The sequence below is a fragment of the Labrus mixtus genome, chromosome 22 (genome assembly GCF_963584025.1).
Source record: "Labrus mixtus chromosome 22, fLabMix1.1, whole genome shotgun sequence".
Lineage (NCBI taxonomy): Eukaryota > Metazoa > Chordata > Actinopteri > Labriformes > Labridae > Labrus > Labrus mixtus.
This window is the reverse complement of record NC_083633.1, coordinates 922,944-938,914: the sequence shown is the minus strand read 5'-3', so window position 1 is coordinate 938,914 and position 15,971 is coordinate 922,944. Positions and strand designations below refer to the sequence as shown.

The 15,971-nt window shown below is 38.2% G+C and overlaps 1 protein-coding gene across 3 annotated transcripts; it reads right to left on the bottom strand.

Moving 5' to 3' along the window:
- Positions 1-285: 285 nt before the first annotated feature.
- LOC132956592 (solute carrier organic anion transporter family member 1C1-like) lies at positions 286-15,552 on the bottom strand. 3 transcript variants are annotated; one of them, XM_061030118.1, is made up of 16 exons: positions 15,268-15,552; positions 15,069-15,128; positions 11,568-11,697; positions 9,824-9,965; positions 9,571-9,703; positions 9,341-9,462; positions 7,649-7,795; positions 6,875-6,973; positions 6,081-6,299; positions 5,759-5,923; positions 4,686-4,881; positions 4,367-4,532; positions 3,271-3,455; positions 2,426-2,490; positions 2,139-2,256; positions 286-1,978 (listed from the first exon to the last, which is right to left on the bottom strand). In XM_061030118.1, exons 3-16 carry the CDS (start codon positions 11,667-11,669, stop codon positions 1,465-1,467), a joined length of 2,373 nt encoding a protein of 790 aa, XP_060886101.1. In that variant the 5' UTR covers positions 11,670-11,697; positions 15,069-15,128; positions 15,268-15,552; the 3' UTR covers positions 286-1,464. The 3 variants fall into 3 exon arrangements, with proteins under 3 accessions (XP_060886101.1, XP_060886099.1, XP_060886100.1); XM_061030116.1 differs by having other exon boundaries at positions 15,069-15,552; XM_061030117.1 differs by lacking the exon at positions 15,069-15,128.
- Between the last annotated feature and the right edge of the window lie 419 nt (positions 15,553-15,971).

Here is a 15,971-nt window from a genome sequence, read left to right as displayed (position 1 = left end):
GATGTCTTCAAACATAATGCACCTTTAACATTTTTACTAAGCAGCTCATATTATACCTCTGGTGTGTTTCATATATATCAAGTTAAAAAGCTTGTTGCAGCTTAGGATTGTGATTCAACTTGTGTTATTGGCAGGGGGGAAATCAGTGGTTGACAGAAAATGTTCAAAGAAAGAGAGAGAGCTGTTATATTCATATTTGTTAAATTAAATCAATAATTGTAAAAAATAATGATAGATGAAAGAACCTGAGTAATTCTCTAACCCTTCAGCTCCTCTCGGCCCCACTAAGCCAAATGCCTTTATTTAAACACGTTGTTTTGCTATCATAGCCTGTTTTCTTTAGCATCATCATTAGCAACCAAACAATACGGCATGAGCCTTTGGGTCCGTTTCTGGAGCGTATTCACAAGATCACACAGGAATAAAAATAAAAACGTGAACGCGTTGAGATTTGCTTAAAATGTAAAGTGCGATATAAATAAAAATTTATTATTATTACCGGTTTTACACCATTGCAGAATCACTTTGAATGTAAAAGGACTAATGACAGCAGAGCTTTGTTACAGGGCTGTTGAAGAATTGCTGAAAAGGTCTTCAGACTGTGAGGCGTAACAGTCCCATCATGAGAGGCTTGTGTAAAAGGGGCTATAGTTAGGTTTATAAGTTTAGCTTTCAGCAGCTGAATCGTGAGATATTTTTGAATTTCCCCACAGGGGATAATTAAAGGATTATCTCTTTTGTGAAGGAGAGAGCTTAAAGCAGTGTAAGAAACATCGGTCTAAGTGGATGCCTTCACGGCTTTGTGTCTCTGTATAAGCTATGTGTCATTAATGCTTTATTTACAGATTGATGCATCGTCCCCAAGTGGCCAACACAAAACAGTTTCTGCAAGTTTATTTAACATCACTTTTAGCGAATAAACCACTTGAGAGAAATAAATTAAACACGAGCATTATGTATTGATTTTGATTGTTTGTGCCCACAGCATGATGTTGTGTTGACATTGGTTTAATACTTTTGAGACTGCCTGTTGATCATATCTGCAAATTTTAAGGTGACATTGATATCAAGCATTTAAGGATCCATTTATTGGCAAACAAAGAAAAACATTTATTTTGGCCATGACATTTTCTCTGCTGTTTTTTTTTCTGTATAATCACGTGTGCATATATATATATATATATATATGAAATTGCGGGTAAATGTGCACAATTAGTGCTTCTCCATTTCTATTCTAAATACTGAATTTTGTTCCTACAGCTATGGAAATGGTAACACTGAAAGCCCTGCATCAGGACAAAGTCTAATATGACAGATTTTGTAACAAAAGAGGGACATGCTATAACGTGGATTCGAAAAACTCCCTCTTGACAATCGGAGAAAATTTGACACCTGGTCAAACATTTCGTGTATGGTCCAGTAGCACTTTTTAACCCTGTGTTTGAATCCACATTAGTAAATACCTCAACTTTGTGACCCATCAGTTTCTTTGCTGTGTGCTGTTTCTTTCTCTTCATCTGCCTGATGGTCCACTTTCTCCTTTCCCGACTCCTTGGAAAAGTTGTCTTTTTGTTCATTGATCTCTATCATAGCTTTGTCAGGTGGGACAGGAGTTAGCTCGACAGTGGTCTCTGTCAGGGATTTGAGCTTCTGGCTCTTGATGATATTTGTCGAGATAAGTTCTCCATCAGGGGGAAGCTTTGTGATTCTGTGAATCTCTACACTCTCCATCATTTCTCTAATGCTCCTTTTGGAAACGTTAGAAGCAATAGGCAGTTTGGAAGTTTTAGAAGAACCAGGCGTATCCTCAATGGGATTTGATGGGGCCTGAGGTTTCATTTTCTTTGGCTGTTTGGTGTTCTGCATCTCTGTTTCTCGTCCTGGTTTCTGAAACTGTCGTCTAAGAAGGACGATGACGGCAATGATAAAGAAATACGAGGAACCACTGAGACAAGTGATCAGTCCTAAGAAGATAACTCTGAAACAAGAAATAAGTAACAGACAGACGGCAGTTATGCAAAGGTTTCTCATGGAGGATGTATAATTACCTGTAATAAATAATGATTTTGTGTAAAACTTTTCAGCTAATTGATTTAATCAGTCGACTTTTATTTCCACATTTGTAGTTCATGGCCTACCTGTACATAGCAGAGTCATAGATGCGACATACGCCTCTTCCCCCACACTTCTTGATTGACCACTTCAAGCAAGTTGAATCAATCAGGGCTCCGAAATAGATCGGGGCGGGAATTCCACCTACAGACAGAGTGTCACCCTCGTATCAGTAATTAGAGTACCCTCTTTTGAAAGGCATAGACCAAACAATTACAAAAATGTGTACTCAAACAACAAATGTTTCTCATTGATCAGAGAAAAGGCTTTATCTAGAACCTAATAGGCATTTGTTTTTACAGGATCTACTTACCCAGAGTCCTAGTAACCATGGTCTGGATTCCCAGTGCAAGGGATTTGAGCTCTGGTGCAATACATCTGTGTTTGCAAAACACAACTTGGTCAAAAAAGATTGAATGTTATTGTGGACATTTTAGTTTTCTTAAACAAAACTGTGACATGATGGGTGGTTTGCTAATTGCTCAATTATTAGTTGATTGATTCATTGGACATTAGGCTTAAAGATAAGATAAGATAAGATTAACTTTATTGTCCCAGTGGGAAAGGCTTTATATGTGATTTTTTGATCCAGCAGATGTCGCCCTTGAGCACCAGCATGAAACCAAAACAACTCGTGCTGCATTGTTGTGTTAGCATGTTAATGCTAGCGATCTTTATTGAAATTAAATTAATAAATTTACCTGAAATGAGCGTGATCTAGAAACACAGTTAAGCAGTGAGTACAGTATGTTATTCTTCTTTTCTCTAGTCCCTCAATTAAACAACTTTTATACATGAGGGGAGGAGTCAGCCGCCGTCCTGGCAATGTAAACAAACTGAAAAAAAGTCTAAGGTGCTGGTTTGACATTTTTGGGCAGATGCTATGCTAGCTATTTCAAGATCTTTTAAAGCTAAACTTGCTCTTGGCTGTAGCTTCATATGAATTATTTTCTTATCTCACTACTGACAAAAGAGCAAAAAAGTATATACAAACTGTGGAACAATTGTTTAAAAAAATAATAGAGCTGACTGGTGACTTCATGACATTTTGGATACGACTCAAGGCTCACTCAGGCTCACATCACAGGATTGATGAACAGTTACATTAGCATCCCCAGTGACTATCACTCCCTGCTTGCCAGGAATTGGTACACAGACCTTATGATAACCATGTAGCCCGGTGTGGCTCCCAGAGAGTTGATAAAAGAGCTGAGAACCGATACAGCCATGTAGGAGGTGAAACTGCGGCTGCAGTCCTTGGCATGAGGACACTGACCCAGCCTCACAGACGTACTGCTGCCTGCTGGGTAGGAGGTGGACACACAGCTGCAGTTGTGAAAGACCTGGTAGAGAGAGAAAAACTACAATGTAGCAGGAGGGACATACTGGAAATCAAAAGAATCACTATCTAACCAAAACCTGGAAAAATGCTTTACTCTGAGTTGTTAATCTGATGTAAGAGATTTAAAAAAGAAACAGATAAATGAGCACAGGTGCATGGACTCAATTAGTCCAGGCCAAGTGTCCCGTAATGTATTATTGTGATATGTTGGACCTTAAAACTAATTGAAATCAGCAAATTCATTAAGTTTTAGCTCATACTGGTAAAGAGACTATTCAAGAGTTAGTGGATGGAAATTGAACTGCAAGAGAAAGTGAAGACAAAAGAAAAGTTTTTGGCATCATTTTCTCCTTCACTACAATATTCAAGGTTCATCAAAACAGATTTTCCTGGTATGGCTGCTGTGGAGGGATTTCTTAGAATGGGAGATGAGGGCTGCAAGATAGCATGCATAATGAGTTACACACACTAAGATTTTTTCTCATAGTCCACTGCACAACTCCTACATTACACCTTTTGTACATTTTGTGTTTCTTATATTTTATATTTCACATTTTTCAATTCTATTTTCTATATTGTAATATCTTCTTATACTGTATTATTAAGTTGTTGCTAGTTCTGCTTTATTTCCTTGTTAATTGTTTAGCACCAATACACCAAGTCAAATTCCTTGTATGTGTAAATGTATTTGGCAATAAACCCGATTCTGATTCTGAGTTAATGATAATAGTGCTGATGATTGAAAAGGATGCCAATTTCAGAATTTAGTGTATTTCCGATGGCTGTTTGAATTGTAAAAGTGCCACACCAAATAGCCTTTGACTCATTAAAACCAAAATCTTTCTCTGGTTGAGAAAGTGGCTGATTTAATGTGAAAGATGTATGTTGGTGCAATAAGAGTGAGCAGCATACTGTATTCTTGCCGTATCCACTGGAGCTTATGCAGCCAGCCATACATGGAGAGATGTAGGTGATGCCGCTGTCTGAGCACACGGGGTCCCACTCGTCTGCAGAGCAGGAGCAGTCTCGGTTGCACTCTGAGTAGAGCATTTCCTTATTGATTGATACACTCGATGTCCTGCAGGGCAAAGAGGGTTCATGTTAAGCTGCAGGTCGTGCCCCTAAAATCAGAATTAAACGTTTTTTTAATGTGTAAAGGTAGTTCCAAAGGGGAATGATTTTGGTATGTTGGAGCTGCAGAAGTATCAATGTGTCATGTCACAGCACTGACCCATTGTATGAGATGGTGAGCCCAGCCACAGGAATATTATCACACTTGGTGCCAAACTGCAGCAGCAGGAGGAGGTATGCCATGAAGGAGGTGGCAAAGGAGAGCTGAGCCCCTGAGACCAAACTCAATTTATACCTCTTCATCAGCAACCCACCCAGGAAGATCCCCACTGCTACAGCTGGCAGGTTCAACACACCTAGAGGAAAAAAACAAAACGCTGGACTGTCTCTCTCTTAACACAATCCGAAGGTCGTATTGTTTCTCTGAGCCACTTTGAACAGAAGTGCTGGACAGATGTAACAGAACTATGACCTAAGACACTGCCAAGTCTCACTTCAGGCTGACCCTATCAAGAGTCAGAAATCGTGGAAAGAGAGAGTGGGCAACGACATGTGGTAAAGTAGCCACAGGTCGGATTCAAACCCAGGCCGCCCGCTTGGAAGACTGCAGCCTCCATACATGGGCTGCGCGCATTAACCACCATTGCCCCATGCCTTTTTTCAAATTCTGATGTGAACACATTTATTTATGTATTTTAAGACATAAAGCTTTGGGATTATTATTGATTGTATGGAATCAGTGTGAGCGTGTTCACTCTTTTAAAAGTTACAAAATGATTTGAGTTGTTTTTGTATCTGTGTTGACCACATTACCTTCTTTTCATATGGTTGCAGCTAAAAGTCATTTAAAATCATAGTTGTGAATACTAATCTTAATAAAAACAACCTTTTCTGATCTATGAAGAAAGAAAATTACACTTATACTTATTTGATTTCTGCTGAGATATGGATATAGAAAATGATACCTTTCTGTAGTTTGTACAAAATAGTAAACTAGAGCAATGGGAGAGTTAACTGAGACGGGCTTAAAACTGTATATCTTGCCTGGCTCTGTGAAAAGGTATTTTTTAGCCATCCTCTTTAACGTGAGCCACCTGAAGATATACGTCTGGTAACTGTCCATTTGCTGCCTTCATGATAACATAGTTGGTAATATACGTATTATATCCAACATCAATATTGTGAATAGTTTGGATGTTAATGTAAAAACAGGTCTTTATATTGATATTTTACCTATGAGGAAATTGGCCCTGGATGCAGACTGTCCAAACTGTTGTTCCATGTATTTGGCTTTGAAAGTGAACAGGCCGATGAAAGAGTTGAACTTCAGGACACTCCCACAAATAAGCAAGAAGTAGGCCGGCGTTCCCAGCAGCCGCTTCAGGGAGGGAAAAAACCCTGGGGTAGGAGATACAGTTAAAATACAATGGCTTTAAACCTGGGCATACATTAAACAGTTAATAATGAACAAAATGAATATTTGTAGATTAAACCTGAATCTGAATAAAGTGTGATCTATGTTCCCAAACGTGAATAAAGAGATGTTTATCTCAACCTTTTGCAATGTCAGTCAGCATGAGGTTGTGAGTGTTGTTGAGGGCTTCCTCTGGTCCATCTGGGTCCTCACACCTGCTCTCTTCTCCCTCTTTCTCTATCGAGCGGGGCAGGAACCAGAAGGGAATGCTGGAGATTAGCAGGAGGCCAGAAGACACCATGAAGCCCATCCACCAGGCACCCACCCAGCGGGCATCTTTTGGAGTTATGGTCACACTTTCTGCACAACAGAAGAGAGATTTTGAGTAAATGCTCGGCAGACATTGTGCGTTTTTTTAATTTTTTATAATTTTGTTATTTCAGTTTGCTACTACACATGTGCAAAGACGTGTTCTTCTTTGTCTATTATTGACACTTTTGTTACACTGTGATATCTATTAGCGGCATTACACTCCTTGTTTATCCAAATACACCAACAGTACTCTCAGTAACCAATAGATGGAGCTCCACAGCTGAAAGACATTCTGAGGTCCTTGTCTACTCAGTGTTGTCGGTTCATAGTGCAAATTTTTTTTTTACATATCCTGAACACCTCAAAATACAACACATTAAATACAACACCTTAGTTATTTTCAGGGGTTAATATCTAGTGGTCAAGCTTTCCATTCACATAGACTCTTGACATGATAGTAGCAGTGAACCCCTATATCCATCAGAGGATGAAGTGAGTTTTTTTTTTTAGCTCAAATGATGAGTGTAGCTCACAGATTTGATCAGCTGTAGCTGTTAGAATTTATAATGAAAGCTTAGCATTCCTGATTCTCCATATGTGCAAAACACATCAATTACACATACCCATATCCACGTATCCAATGTCGACATATAGTTTGGCACAGTACGATCCCAGGAGGAAACCAAACATGGGGCCCAGGAGAGTGATTGTCTGGAGACAAGCTGCAAAATCACAAAATAATGACAAATCTTCATGATTTGGTCTGGAGGAGTCGGGGAGTATTAGAAATTCTAATATTTGGCAACTGCTTTGTTCTAATGCATGCTTTTGCTTGTATGTCAAATCACTTTGTAAACCTGTGTTTTTAAAGGGGCTATATTAATAAAGTTTTTATTAATATTATTATTATAACAATCTTACGTTAGAATTTAAAAGCTCCAATGAGGGCTTCTTAGTTGGTCATGAAACAGTCTGGGATAAGGAGTGATGCCTCTTCATGACAAAAAAAAGCAAACCAGACCATCAGGGACAAGATTCATTATTCATATAAAGTCAACAAACTGCTGTTGCAGGGTACCAGTAGGTGTCAGATAAAATGATTAACACTCTTCAGAAGAAGACTTTGTTTAACGTCTTCCACAGCAAAGATGCTCAATGAGTGATTTGAATGTTAAAGTAAAGCGGGATGAGATCTTAAAAAAAACACCACTGACACATGTTGTCATGTATGCAGGACGGGATCAGCAAAGATGACTTTGTCCACAGGGGGCGCCAATATCAACATAAACCAAAAGTTCCTGATGGGAGCTTTTAAAAAAGGTGTCCTTTGTAAAACAAATTTTGACATTTGGAACATTTACATCAACTGGACATTCAAATAAGCGATCCTATTTTACCTATATAAAATGGTGAGTTTTCTGCTCTAGCAAAGTCATCGATGAAGGAAATGCCCAGAGGTGTGACCGGGGTATCGCCGATCCCCCGCAAGGCGTTCCCGAGTAACACATAGATCCACATGTTGGAACCGGTTTCCCTCACGCAGACTACATTAAGACACACACGAAAAGGAATGCATTATATTGATTTTGTTTCAAAAATGACATTTTGACATGGACAGTGCATTATACCACAAACTCTCCAGAGTGTGTGTGTTTGTGTGTGTGTTTGTGTTTTTTCTTTTTGTCTGTCTTGGCTCTAGCCTCCACAGTTTTGTATAAATAAAAGTATATACATGTGTATTAAAGTTGAATAAAACATCCTTACAAAACAGTTTTGGGCACCGCCTTGTATTCACACACACTGAGGGAGAAAGATAATCAAGTATGTTTTTCCTCAATTACAAAACTAGATGTATGAATACAATGTGATGCTCATTCATGGTCAGCTTAATATAGTTGGATTCAGCTTATATACCACTGCATTGTATGTGATTTTTATTTCATTATATGATGTTATGTTTCTTTCTAAATACTCTGAACAGGATCAGTGCATTGCATTCTGTGGGTGGATGACATGTCTTTGTGAGAAGTAGAATTAATCATGGCTCAACAATAGAAAGACATGAGGTAACATTTCAGCTGAAGTCCACCTCAGAGGAATAGAACTGATGGGAATGGGAGCTGCTGCTCAAAGAAAGCTGAAGAATATATAAACAGATCTGTGTCGCTGCTGAATTTAAAACTATAAATAGAAGATATCTGTCGTTAAGGTGATGCAAAAAAAATAATGGATTGCCCAAGTTTATGTTGTTTCTTTTCTCTTACTTTCCTATTTCTGTCTTTCAGATCATGTCTGTTGCTCCACAGCTCCACAGTATGTTCACAGCATGGGGGGGGTGAGTGGCTTAAAGGTCAGACTAGGATCAGCACATTCCAGGGATATTTAAAATAACTTGTTAATGGCTTTAATAAGGCTTTACTATAACACACACTGTATATGTAATCTAATGTTAAATTACCAAAGGTTTTAAGTATAACTTGATGTGGATTAATGTAAGGTGTGTAATTATAATGCCAGACATCTTTTAAAGTAAAAAAAAAAACAAACTCAGATTTGTGATTCTGCAACTATTGTTCACAATTCAGCCATGCTAGCTTCAGTTTTCTCAAAACAAGAAATGTCAAACTTGTTTTGGTAAAGTCAAGAAGGAAGAAGTCAAGACTCCCATAGAGAAAAGGATTGATCTTTTAGGAAACATGGATAAGAGTTTAAACTCATTTTTATGGATATCCATGCAATGATTGTTGAAATGTTTAATTCTAGACAAAGTTGTGTCTAGTGAGCTTACTTGTCTGTGCTGCTGCAATGCCCGAATTTCCCCTCTGGGGATCAATAAAGTATTATCCTATCCTATCCTATGCTATCCTAAGTGTTAAACAAAAAGCCATGGTGATATCATGACTCCCACAGAGCTAGAGGTGCAGTGCCTTATGGTTTATTTCAATAATGATTTCAAAAAAAATTATCATGTTTGCTGTAACAAATGCACACAAATAATGTTGGTATCATTTTGATGATTGTTAATCCAAATTGGTAGTATTTCAGTTTAAGAGCCCCATATGATCTCAATGTGCAGCCCTTTGACTTACCTTTGTTGCCATCCACAGCTGGTTCTATCTGAATTTCATCATCTTTTTCCAGAGGATCCACACATGCAGCAATGTTCACACTGTCATTCTGGAAAACCTGAATGACTGTGTCGTACTTGTAGCTGCCATAACCGCAATGCCACAGTGAGACACAGAAGAAGATTGTTTGAAGTTTTGATTTTTTTATAAAGATATGTGGTTACTAAAAACAGATATTTTTTTACATTTACCGTCCCATGAAGAAGTGTGTTAGGCCAGTAAGAAAGGCCCCAAGAGCCATGAGGAGGCAGCCCATAGCGATGAGTCTGGGTCGATGTAGCTTGGCCCCGAAATGACTGACCACTGCTAGAAACAACAAGTTGCCTAACAGAAAGAAAAGATTGACAAAAACAACATAAGAAACAAATTCAGAGCATCATCACTTACATTTCAAGTCAAACAAAAAATAGGGGGCACAGACAAAAAAAGACAAAGATATGGTACCCATCTCAAAACTGCCATCTATGAGTCCAACATGTGAGCTGGAGAGGTCAAACCGTCTCTCAATCTGAGTGATGGAGCTCTTCATGTAGGTTCCCGTCAGAGCCTTGGAGAAACAGGCGAAGGACAGCGCCACGATAAACAACTGGAAAAGACAAGGGGAAATATTTGCGTCATCAGAATCAGCTTTATTGGGCCATGTATGCTTACACACACACAAAATATTTTCTTCAGTAACTGTGCTCTCAGTGTACAAAGTTAGACATTATATAAGCAAAAAAAAACACTAATATATACAAGGCTAAATAAGACAATAGTGTAGTGGTGAGTAGTGCAAAAAAAATGCTGAGGTGAACATGATAATAAATATATAGTTATGTAACAGATGGTCAATATATATGAAGTAGAGTTTTAACAGTGTTTACATATGCAGTGTGCATAGATTGGTGAGAGGATAATATTACAGTATATACATGATTAAGTTATTGAAAAATAAAAATAGTTATAATAGTTACAATAGTCTGATGACATATTATCACAACTTTAAACTTTCATGAAAGTTTTATAGTTACATTTATTGTTTTATCGTCTTTGATATAAATAAATGAGGCAAACTTTGAGTCTGATACAAACTGATCTCTCTTATATGGATTCCTGATCTGAGCCACGATTAAAATCTGAGTCAGTTACTTGCTATTTTGGCTGAGTTTTGGTCTCCACTTACTCTTACATGCTCAGATATGTTAACAGTTGATATGAGAGAATCTTTGCAGAGTCTGTTAATACATTGGATTTGATTTATAAATGTCATAATTTCCCATTTCTATTCGATATATTTGTTATACTGAAAACATCAATCACAGCTACTAAATATACAACAAAAACCAAGCACATCATTTAAAAAATGTGAAGAAAAAGTGAAGAGTGACGTCTCACTCCAATGAATGTAAATAACTATGGCTTTATATTTCACCTAATCATGCACCCTTTCTATGCTTTGCAACTGTTTCCACCTCCTCCTCCTCCTCCTGCAGCCTCCACAATCTTTGGTTTAACTCTGTGTGTGGGCACCCTGGAGTCTCTTTATTACTTAACAAATCCCCATTGAGGATTATTGCTTTCCATGTTCTGCATCCATTGTGCAGTATTGCAGTATTTGTCTGGGCTCTTTGAGCTTAAAATCTTTCTTGAGAGCCTTTAATTAGAACACATAAAAAAAGGGGGTGCAAATAGATAAAGTTATGTCAATGGGTCTTTAATATTAGTAATGGTTCTCATAGCAATGTGGGTATAGGTAATGGGTAAAGTAACTACATTAGTAATTTTTTTTTTTTTTTTTTTTTTTAAGTATTCTCTAACCCGTGTTTAATTGCTCCACTAACCCTTCACACACTGATGTAGTGCTGCAATCTAGCAAAACTGACATGGAGGGATTTGATCGAAGGCAATATCGAGTGGATATCGCCTTTGATCAAATCTTTCAGCGATTTCATCACTACATGTAATTAGATCTTAGAGTGATTCTAACCTCTTAGGGGGAGGCATATCTCTGAAACTGTCCAAAATGACAAAAATTGATGTGCACATCACATTTCAAGCATTTTCCATTCCTTCTTTTTGTACCATAGTCATGCTAACAGTGTTATTAAATACACAACCTTCCCTCAAGATTTGATTCTGAGATTTTTTTTTACCTCAGACCATTTTTAAAACAGAATTTGATTGCTTATTAATAAAGCTTTCATACTTTGAGGGTGGAGATGCCAGGGCGTTTTCTGGTCCTCTGGTCAGGATCACACAGAGCCTGCTGGCTGGTCATCTTGTCCACGCCCTCAGATATTTCTTCCATCTTACACCCAGGGCGTCTGGTGATCTATCTTTCCTCAGGGCAGTGTATGAAAAGCAGACAGACAAAAAAATAGACGATAAATGAACAAACTTGAGTTTGAAATAAAACCTTTCGATTGAAAGAGCACCGACTACTACTGAGTCACATTCTCCCCTATAAGTTCTCAGAGGCGCTGCTTGTCATAAGGCAAGGCAGGCAACTGCTTTGGGCCCCAGACCAGTAAAGGGCCCCTGAGGGCTAAAAAAAAAACGTAAACCATAGCAGTGGCTCAAAATGTGCAACTGTAGGAAACCTCAGACAGCCCCATCTGACAGTGTTTGTGCAGGGTCACAATATTCGATCAATGTTAGGTTGGGGTTTGTTTCTGTATTAAACGGACAATTATGAAATCGTGAAACAGACTGTGGATCATCTTAGATTTATTCAGCCGTGGTCAGACAACACAGAAACACAACACACATGACTGATAAAGTGTGGACCATCGCTGACCCATGCTGACCAAGATCTCACATCACACAGTGTGGCTTAAATTCTGCTAGAAGGTACAGCCCACACATTCCTTTCCATTTGTGTACATCACTATAAAGCAATAACGATGACATGACACTGATTTAGATTTTCAACAGATGTAGACTCTTTGTCTAGCAAACAGTTGTTGACATGTTGACTACATTTCTACAATTGACTTAGCAGACACTTTTATCCAAAGCGACGTACATCAGAGAGTAAGAACAACACAAGTGAGGATCTAGAAAAAAGGGAACAATGTCAGTAAGAGCAAACGATCAGCTTTGAGTCTGATTGGACACACAGGTGCTGACAGGAAGTGACCAGAGGCAAAGCACAACATTGAGGGCAGTTCTTGAGAGCTCTAATCAGTATAGAAACCATCTTATAAGTCATTGTTATCAAACAAAAACCATCATCATTACCATCATCATCATCAATAATATGGAGACCATCATCATTAAGTTAGTAGGTATTCATGAAAGAGCTGGGTCTTTAGCTTTTTCTTAAAGGTGCAGAGGGACTCTGCAGATGTTTCACCATATAAGGTTACAGCTTCACAGACCCAAAAGAAGAATTACCCTAAGATGGTTGACACAATTCAAAGGCATATCCACAAAATTATCAAGATGAATGAATTCATTAAAATACCTCCAGACACTTTACAAAAAGCACTCTTTGTTATGTTACAAAAGAGCAGGTAAAACACCTTACTCATTGTTAGTTATTCCTGTAATAACTTAAGTTTGTCGATAAAGGTGTTGATGTCAGATTATTTATAGCATAATGGCGATGAACGCTGGTTGGAGTGGCCCCCTGTGAGTTTTTGCTTCGGGCCCTAAGAGACTTTAGATTCTCCTCTGCAAGTTTACTATCTGTCAAGTGTAATTAGCTACCACCGATTCTATCAGGTTCTTATTCTTCTTCACATACTTACACAGTCTTCAGGAGCAATTTGGGGTTAATTGCTGTGAAAATCAGAAATGAAACCACAGCTGTTCTGGCCAGTGTACATCCTGGTGTCCCACCTGAGCCATAGCCAACCTCAAGGATTTGATTTGTATTTAACTACTGTGGTTTGATGTTTTTAAATGTGGTATTTTAGGTTGGGTTAAAGGTTGGTTTGGACAGTGTTTAACAACACAGTGAGTTAAAAATCAAAAGCATAGCTTGACTAATTATCATTGTCCTGCTTTAAACTCTGTTATGTATTTTAACATAATGATCACTTTGAAACATCACTATACAAGTTTAGCCTTGATAATATACACTTTATAAGATGATTACCTAGATATGAGATTTTTAACCCTTGAAAGTTCTTGAATAATGACAAATCCGATTTCTCCATTAGATAAATCATTAAGCTAGTTAGCATCATCAACCCATTGAACAAGTCCTCTTTTATTCTGACTGTACAAGGCCACCCTTCATTCTCATTTGAGCTTTAAAAGCGAGGACAATTCATTGTTGTGAGTTAATTTATTGTCAGAGGCAACACATGAAATGCACAAGCATATGAGCATGGTTCCACTTCCTGTTTTTCTATCCATCTTCCATTTATTTTCATCCAAAGGGGGGCTCACCTGTTCACCATACTACATTGTTATCTTTACACAAACCAGTGGGGAAACTGTTATTCAACAATTCAACCTGAATTCAACCAAAAGATTCAACAGTTTAACCCAAAGAAACCAGAATAACCCCGTTTTTGTCATGACCGCTGAAACTGTTATAGAAAACCTTTGTTTAAACCAATCATACTACAGTTTTAGGGATTTAACGTTTAATGTTGAATGCTTTTTTTATATATATATATTTGCGTTTGGGGGATAAAATTAAGCAAGGCTAGATTCAAACCAGGTGCAATGTAGTAAGTATTCTTGGTACACACTCAATGAAGTTACATTGGGTATGGTGAGTTAATTCATACAACAGGTTACACACACATCTGCTATTGTCAGAGAAAAATAATCAGCTTTTCTCTTTCTTGATAAGAGTTACAGATGATCAATATCACTCTCATGTCTGCATAAAAAAACATTTGTACGGAGGCTATAATCCTCCATGTGGGCGGCCTGGGATTGAAACCAACCTGTTGCGCCTTTCCAGCATGTAATTCCCCACTCTCTCTGTCACTGATTTACAACTCTATCCACAGTCCTGTCTCGAAATAAAGATATTAAAACCCCAAAAATAAACAAAAAAAACAAAAAAGTGAAGTTAGAAACAACAGCTGGTTATCTAAGTCTATAGCTCATCTGTTATAGTCTTTATGCTAATCTTAGCTACCTGATATCTGTTATCAACAGGGATAAAAGTGAATACAGACAGCTTAACATTTTAAACTCCGACAGCTTGGTATGACTAATGAATACATTTGGAATATTAAGATTATTCTTGCAGCAAACTTAATAAAAGTTCAGACAAAAGCTAATTTTCTATAACTGGATTTGAACCAAAAAAAACTTTCAGATGTTCAGTAACAATCATCTCTGCATACAAATCAGACTTCAGGCAGCTTTTCATCCGTTACAGTAAAAATAGTCTTCTGCTTCTTAGAAATGCTTTCTTGCTATTGTAAGCACAGATATCTGGGACTTGTGCATGGTTAAATGTTACAGCACCAATGTCACTGTATGTCCATGTCAAATAAACAAATAAATAAATACAAATACAACACCATATGGGTGGTTGTAAGTGCTCAAGATTCAAAACACTCAGCTTTGATAATAAAAAAACATTCCTATTTAAATGAATATCAGATAAACATTGTGACATAAAAAAAATCTGGAGTTTCTTGATGTTGAAACATTTCCTCAAGTCAAAAGTTCTCTTCAGACCTAAATGTCTCAATTTTAAAAGTAAGTGAAACCAGAGAAGCGATAATGATACCTGGGTAACTCCACAAGCGTCTTCTTCCCAAGATCCTCTCAGCTCAGTACTCATCAGGAGCTGCAGGTTGAATCCATGTCAGAGAGGATAACTGTTTCCCATGATATTTGTACTCTGTGAAACTTTAGAGGGGGGGGGGGGGGGGGGGGGGGGGGGGCTGAGAGAGAGAGTTACACAGTCTGACAGTTAGTATCATTACCTCTCAACTTCAAGCATCCTTTTCAGGTTGGCCTTGCCAATATTCCCACAAAAGTGGCAGGTTGACCAGCAAGCTCTGGTGCTATCAAAGGAATTTCCTGGAATAGTAAATTAGTCATACTCAGAAAAAAAGATAGCCAAATCATTACTGCTCCATAACTTCTGAGGAAATTTGACAAGAAACCTTGTTCATCTCCAGGAAACGGGTCTCCCCTCTCCTACTCCTCTGCTCCAGAGAGGAGGAAAACCTGCTCTCTGAAGCTCCTATTCTCCCTGGTGAGTGCAGAGCTGTTATTTGGAACCAGCTGGACAAAGGCTTCTTACATTTTTATTCCACACACATGCCAGCCAGCCAGGAGGGGGGCAGCAACAAGAGAGCAGGGGGGAGATGAGGGGGAGATAGATTAGTAAAACCAAACCAGCCCTATGGATATTTTCCCTTCTCACAGATAACATTTTTGATCATTCTTTCTTTAAAGTGAAGTTTCTGACTTTAAAAGTTGAACGGAAGGTCTAAGTTGTGCAAACTGCAGGATATTAAAACCTAATGTCAACCACTGACTGCTCAGATTTGTCGTCTTGCTCTTATGACGAATTTACAAATGAAACAGTGTGACTCAGTGTGTTTGGTGTAAACAGAAGTCAGGGAGTGCTCTATGGGACCAGGGGCTTGTGGGGGATTTCAGGCATCTAGGCAGCAGGTCA

Coding starts and splice junctions, on each gene's coding strand:
- LOC132956592 (XM_061030116.1), bottom strand. CDS start 11,669: ATGGAAGAAATATCTGAGGGCGTGGACAAGATGACCAGCCAGCAGGCT. Junction 5,924..6,080: donor GCTGACTGACATTGCAAAAG/GTTGAGATAAAC, acceptor CTCCTACCCCAG/GGTTTTTTCCCTCCCTGAAG. Junction 4,882..5,758: donor CAGGGCCAATTTCCTCATAG/GTAAAATATCAA, acceptor TTTTTCCTCTAG/GTGTGTTGAACCTGCCAGCT.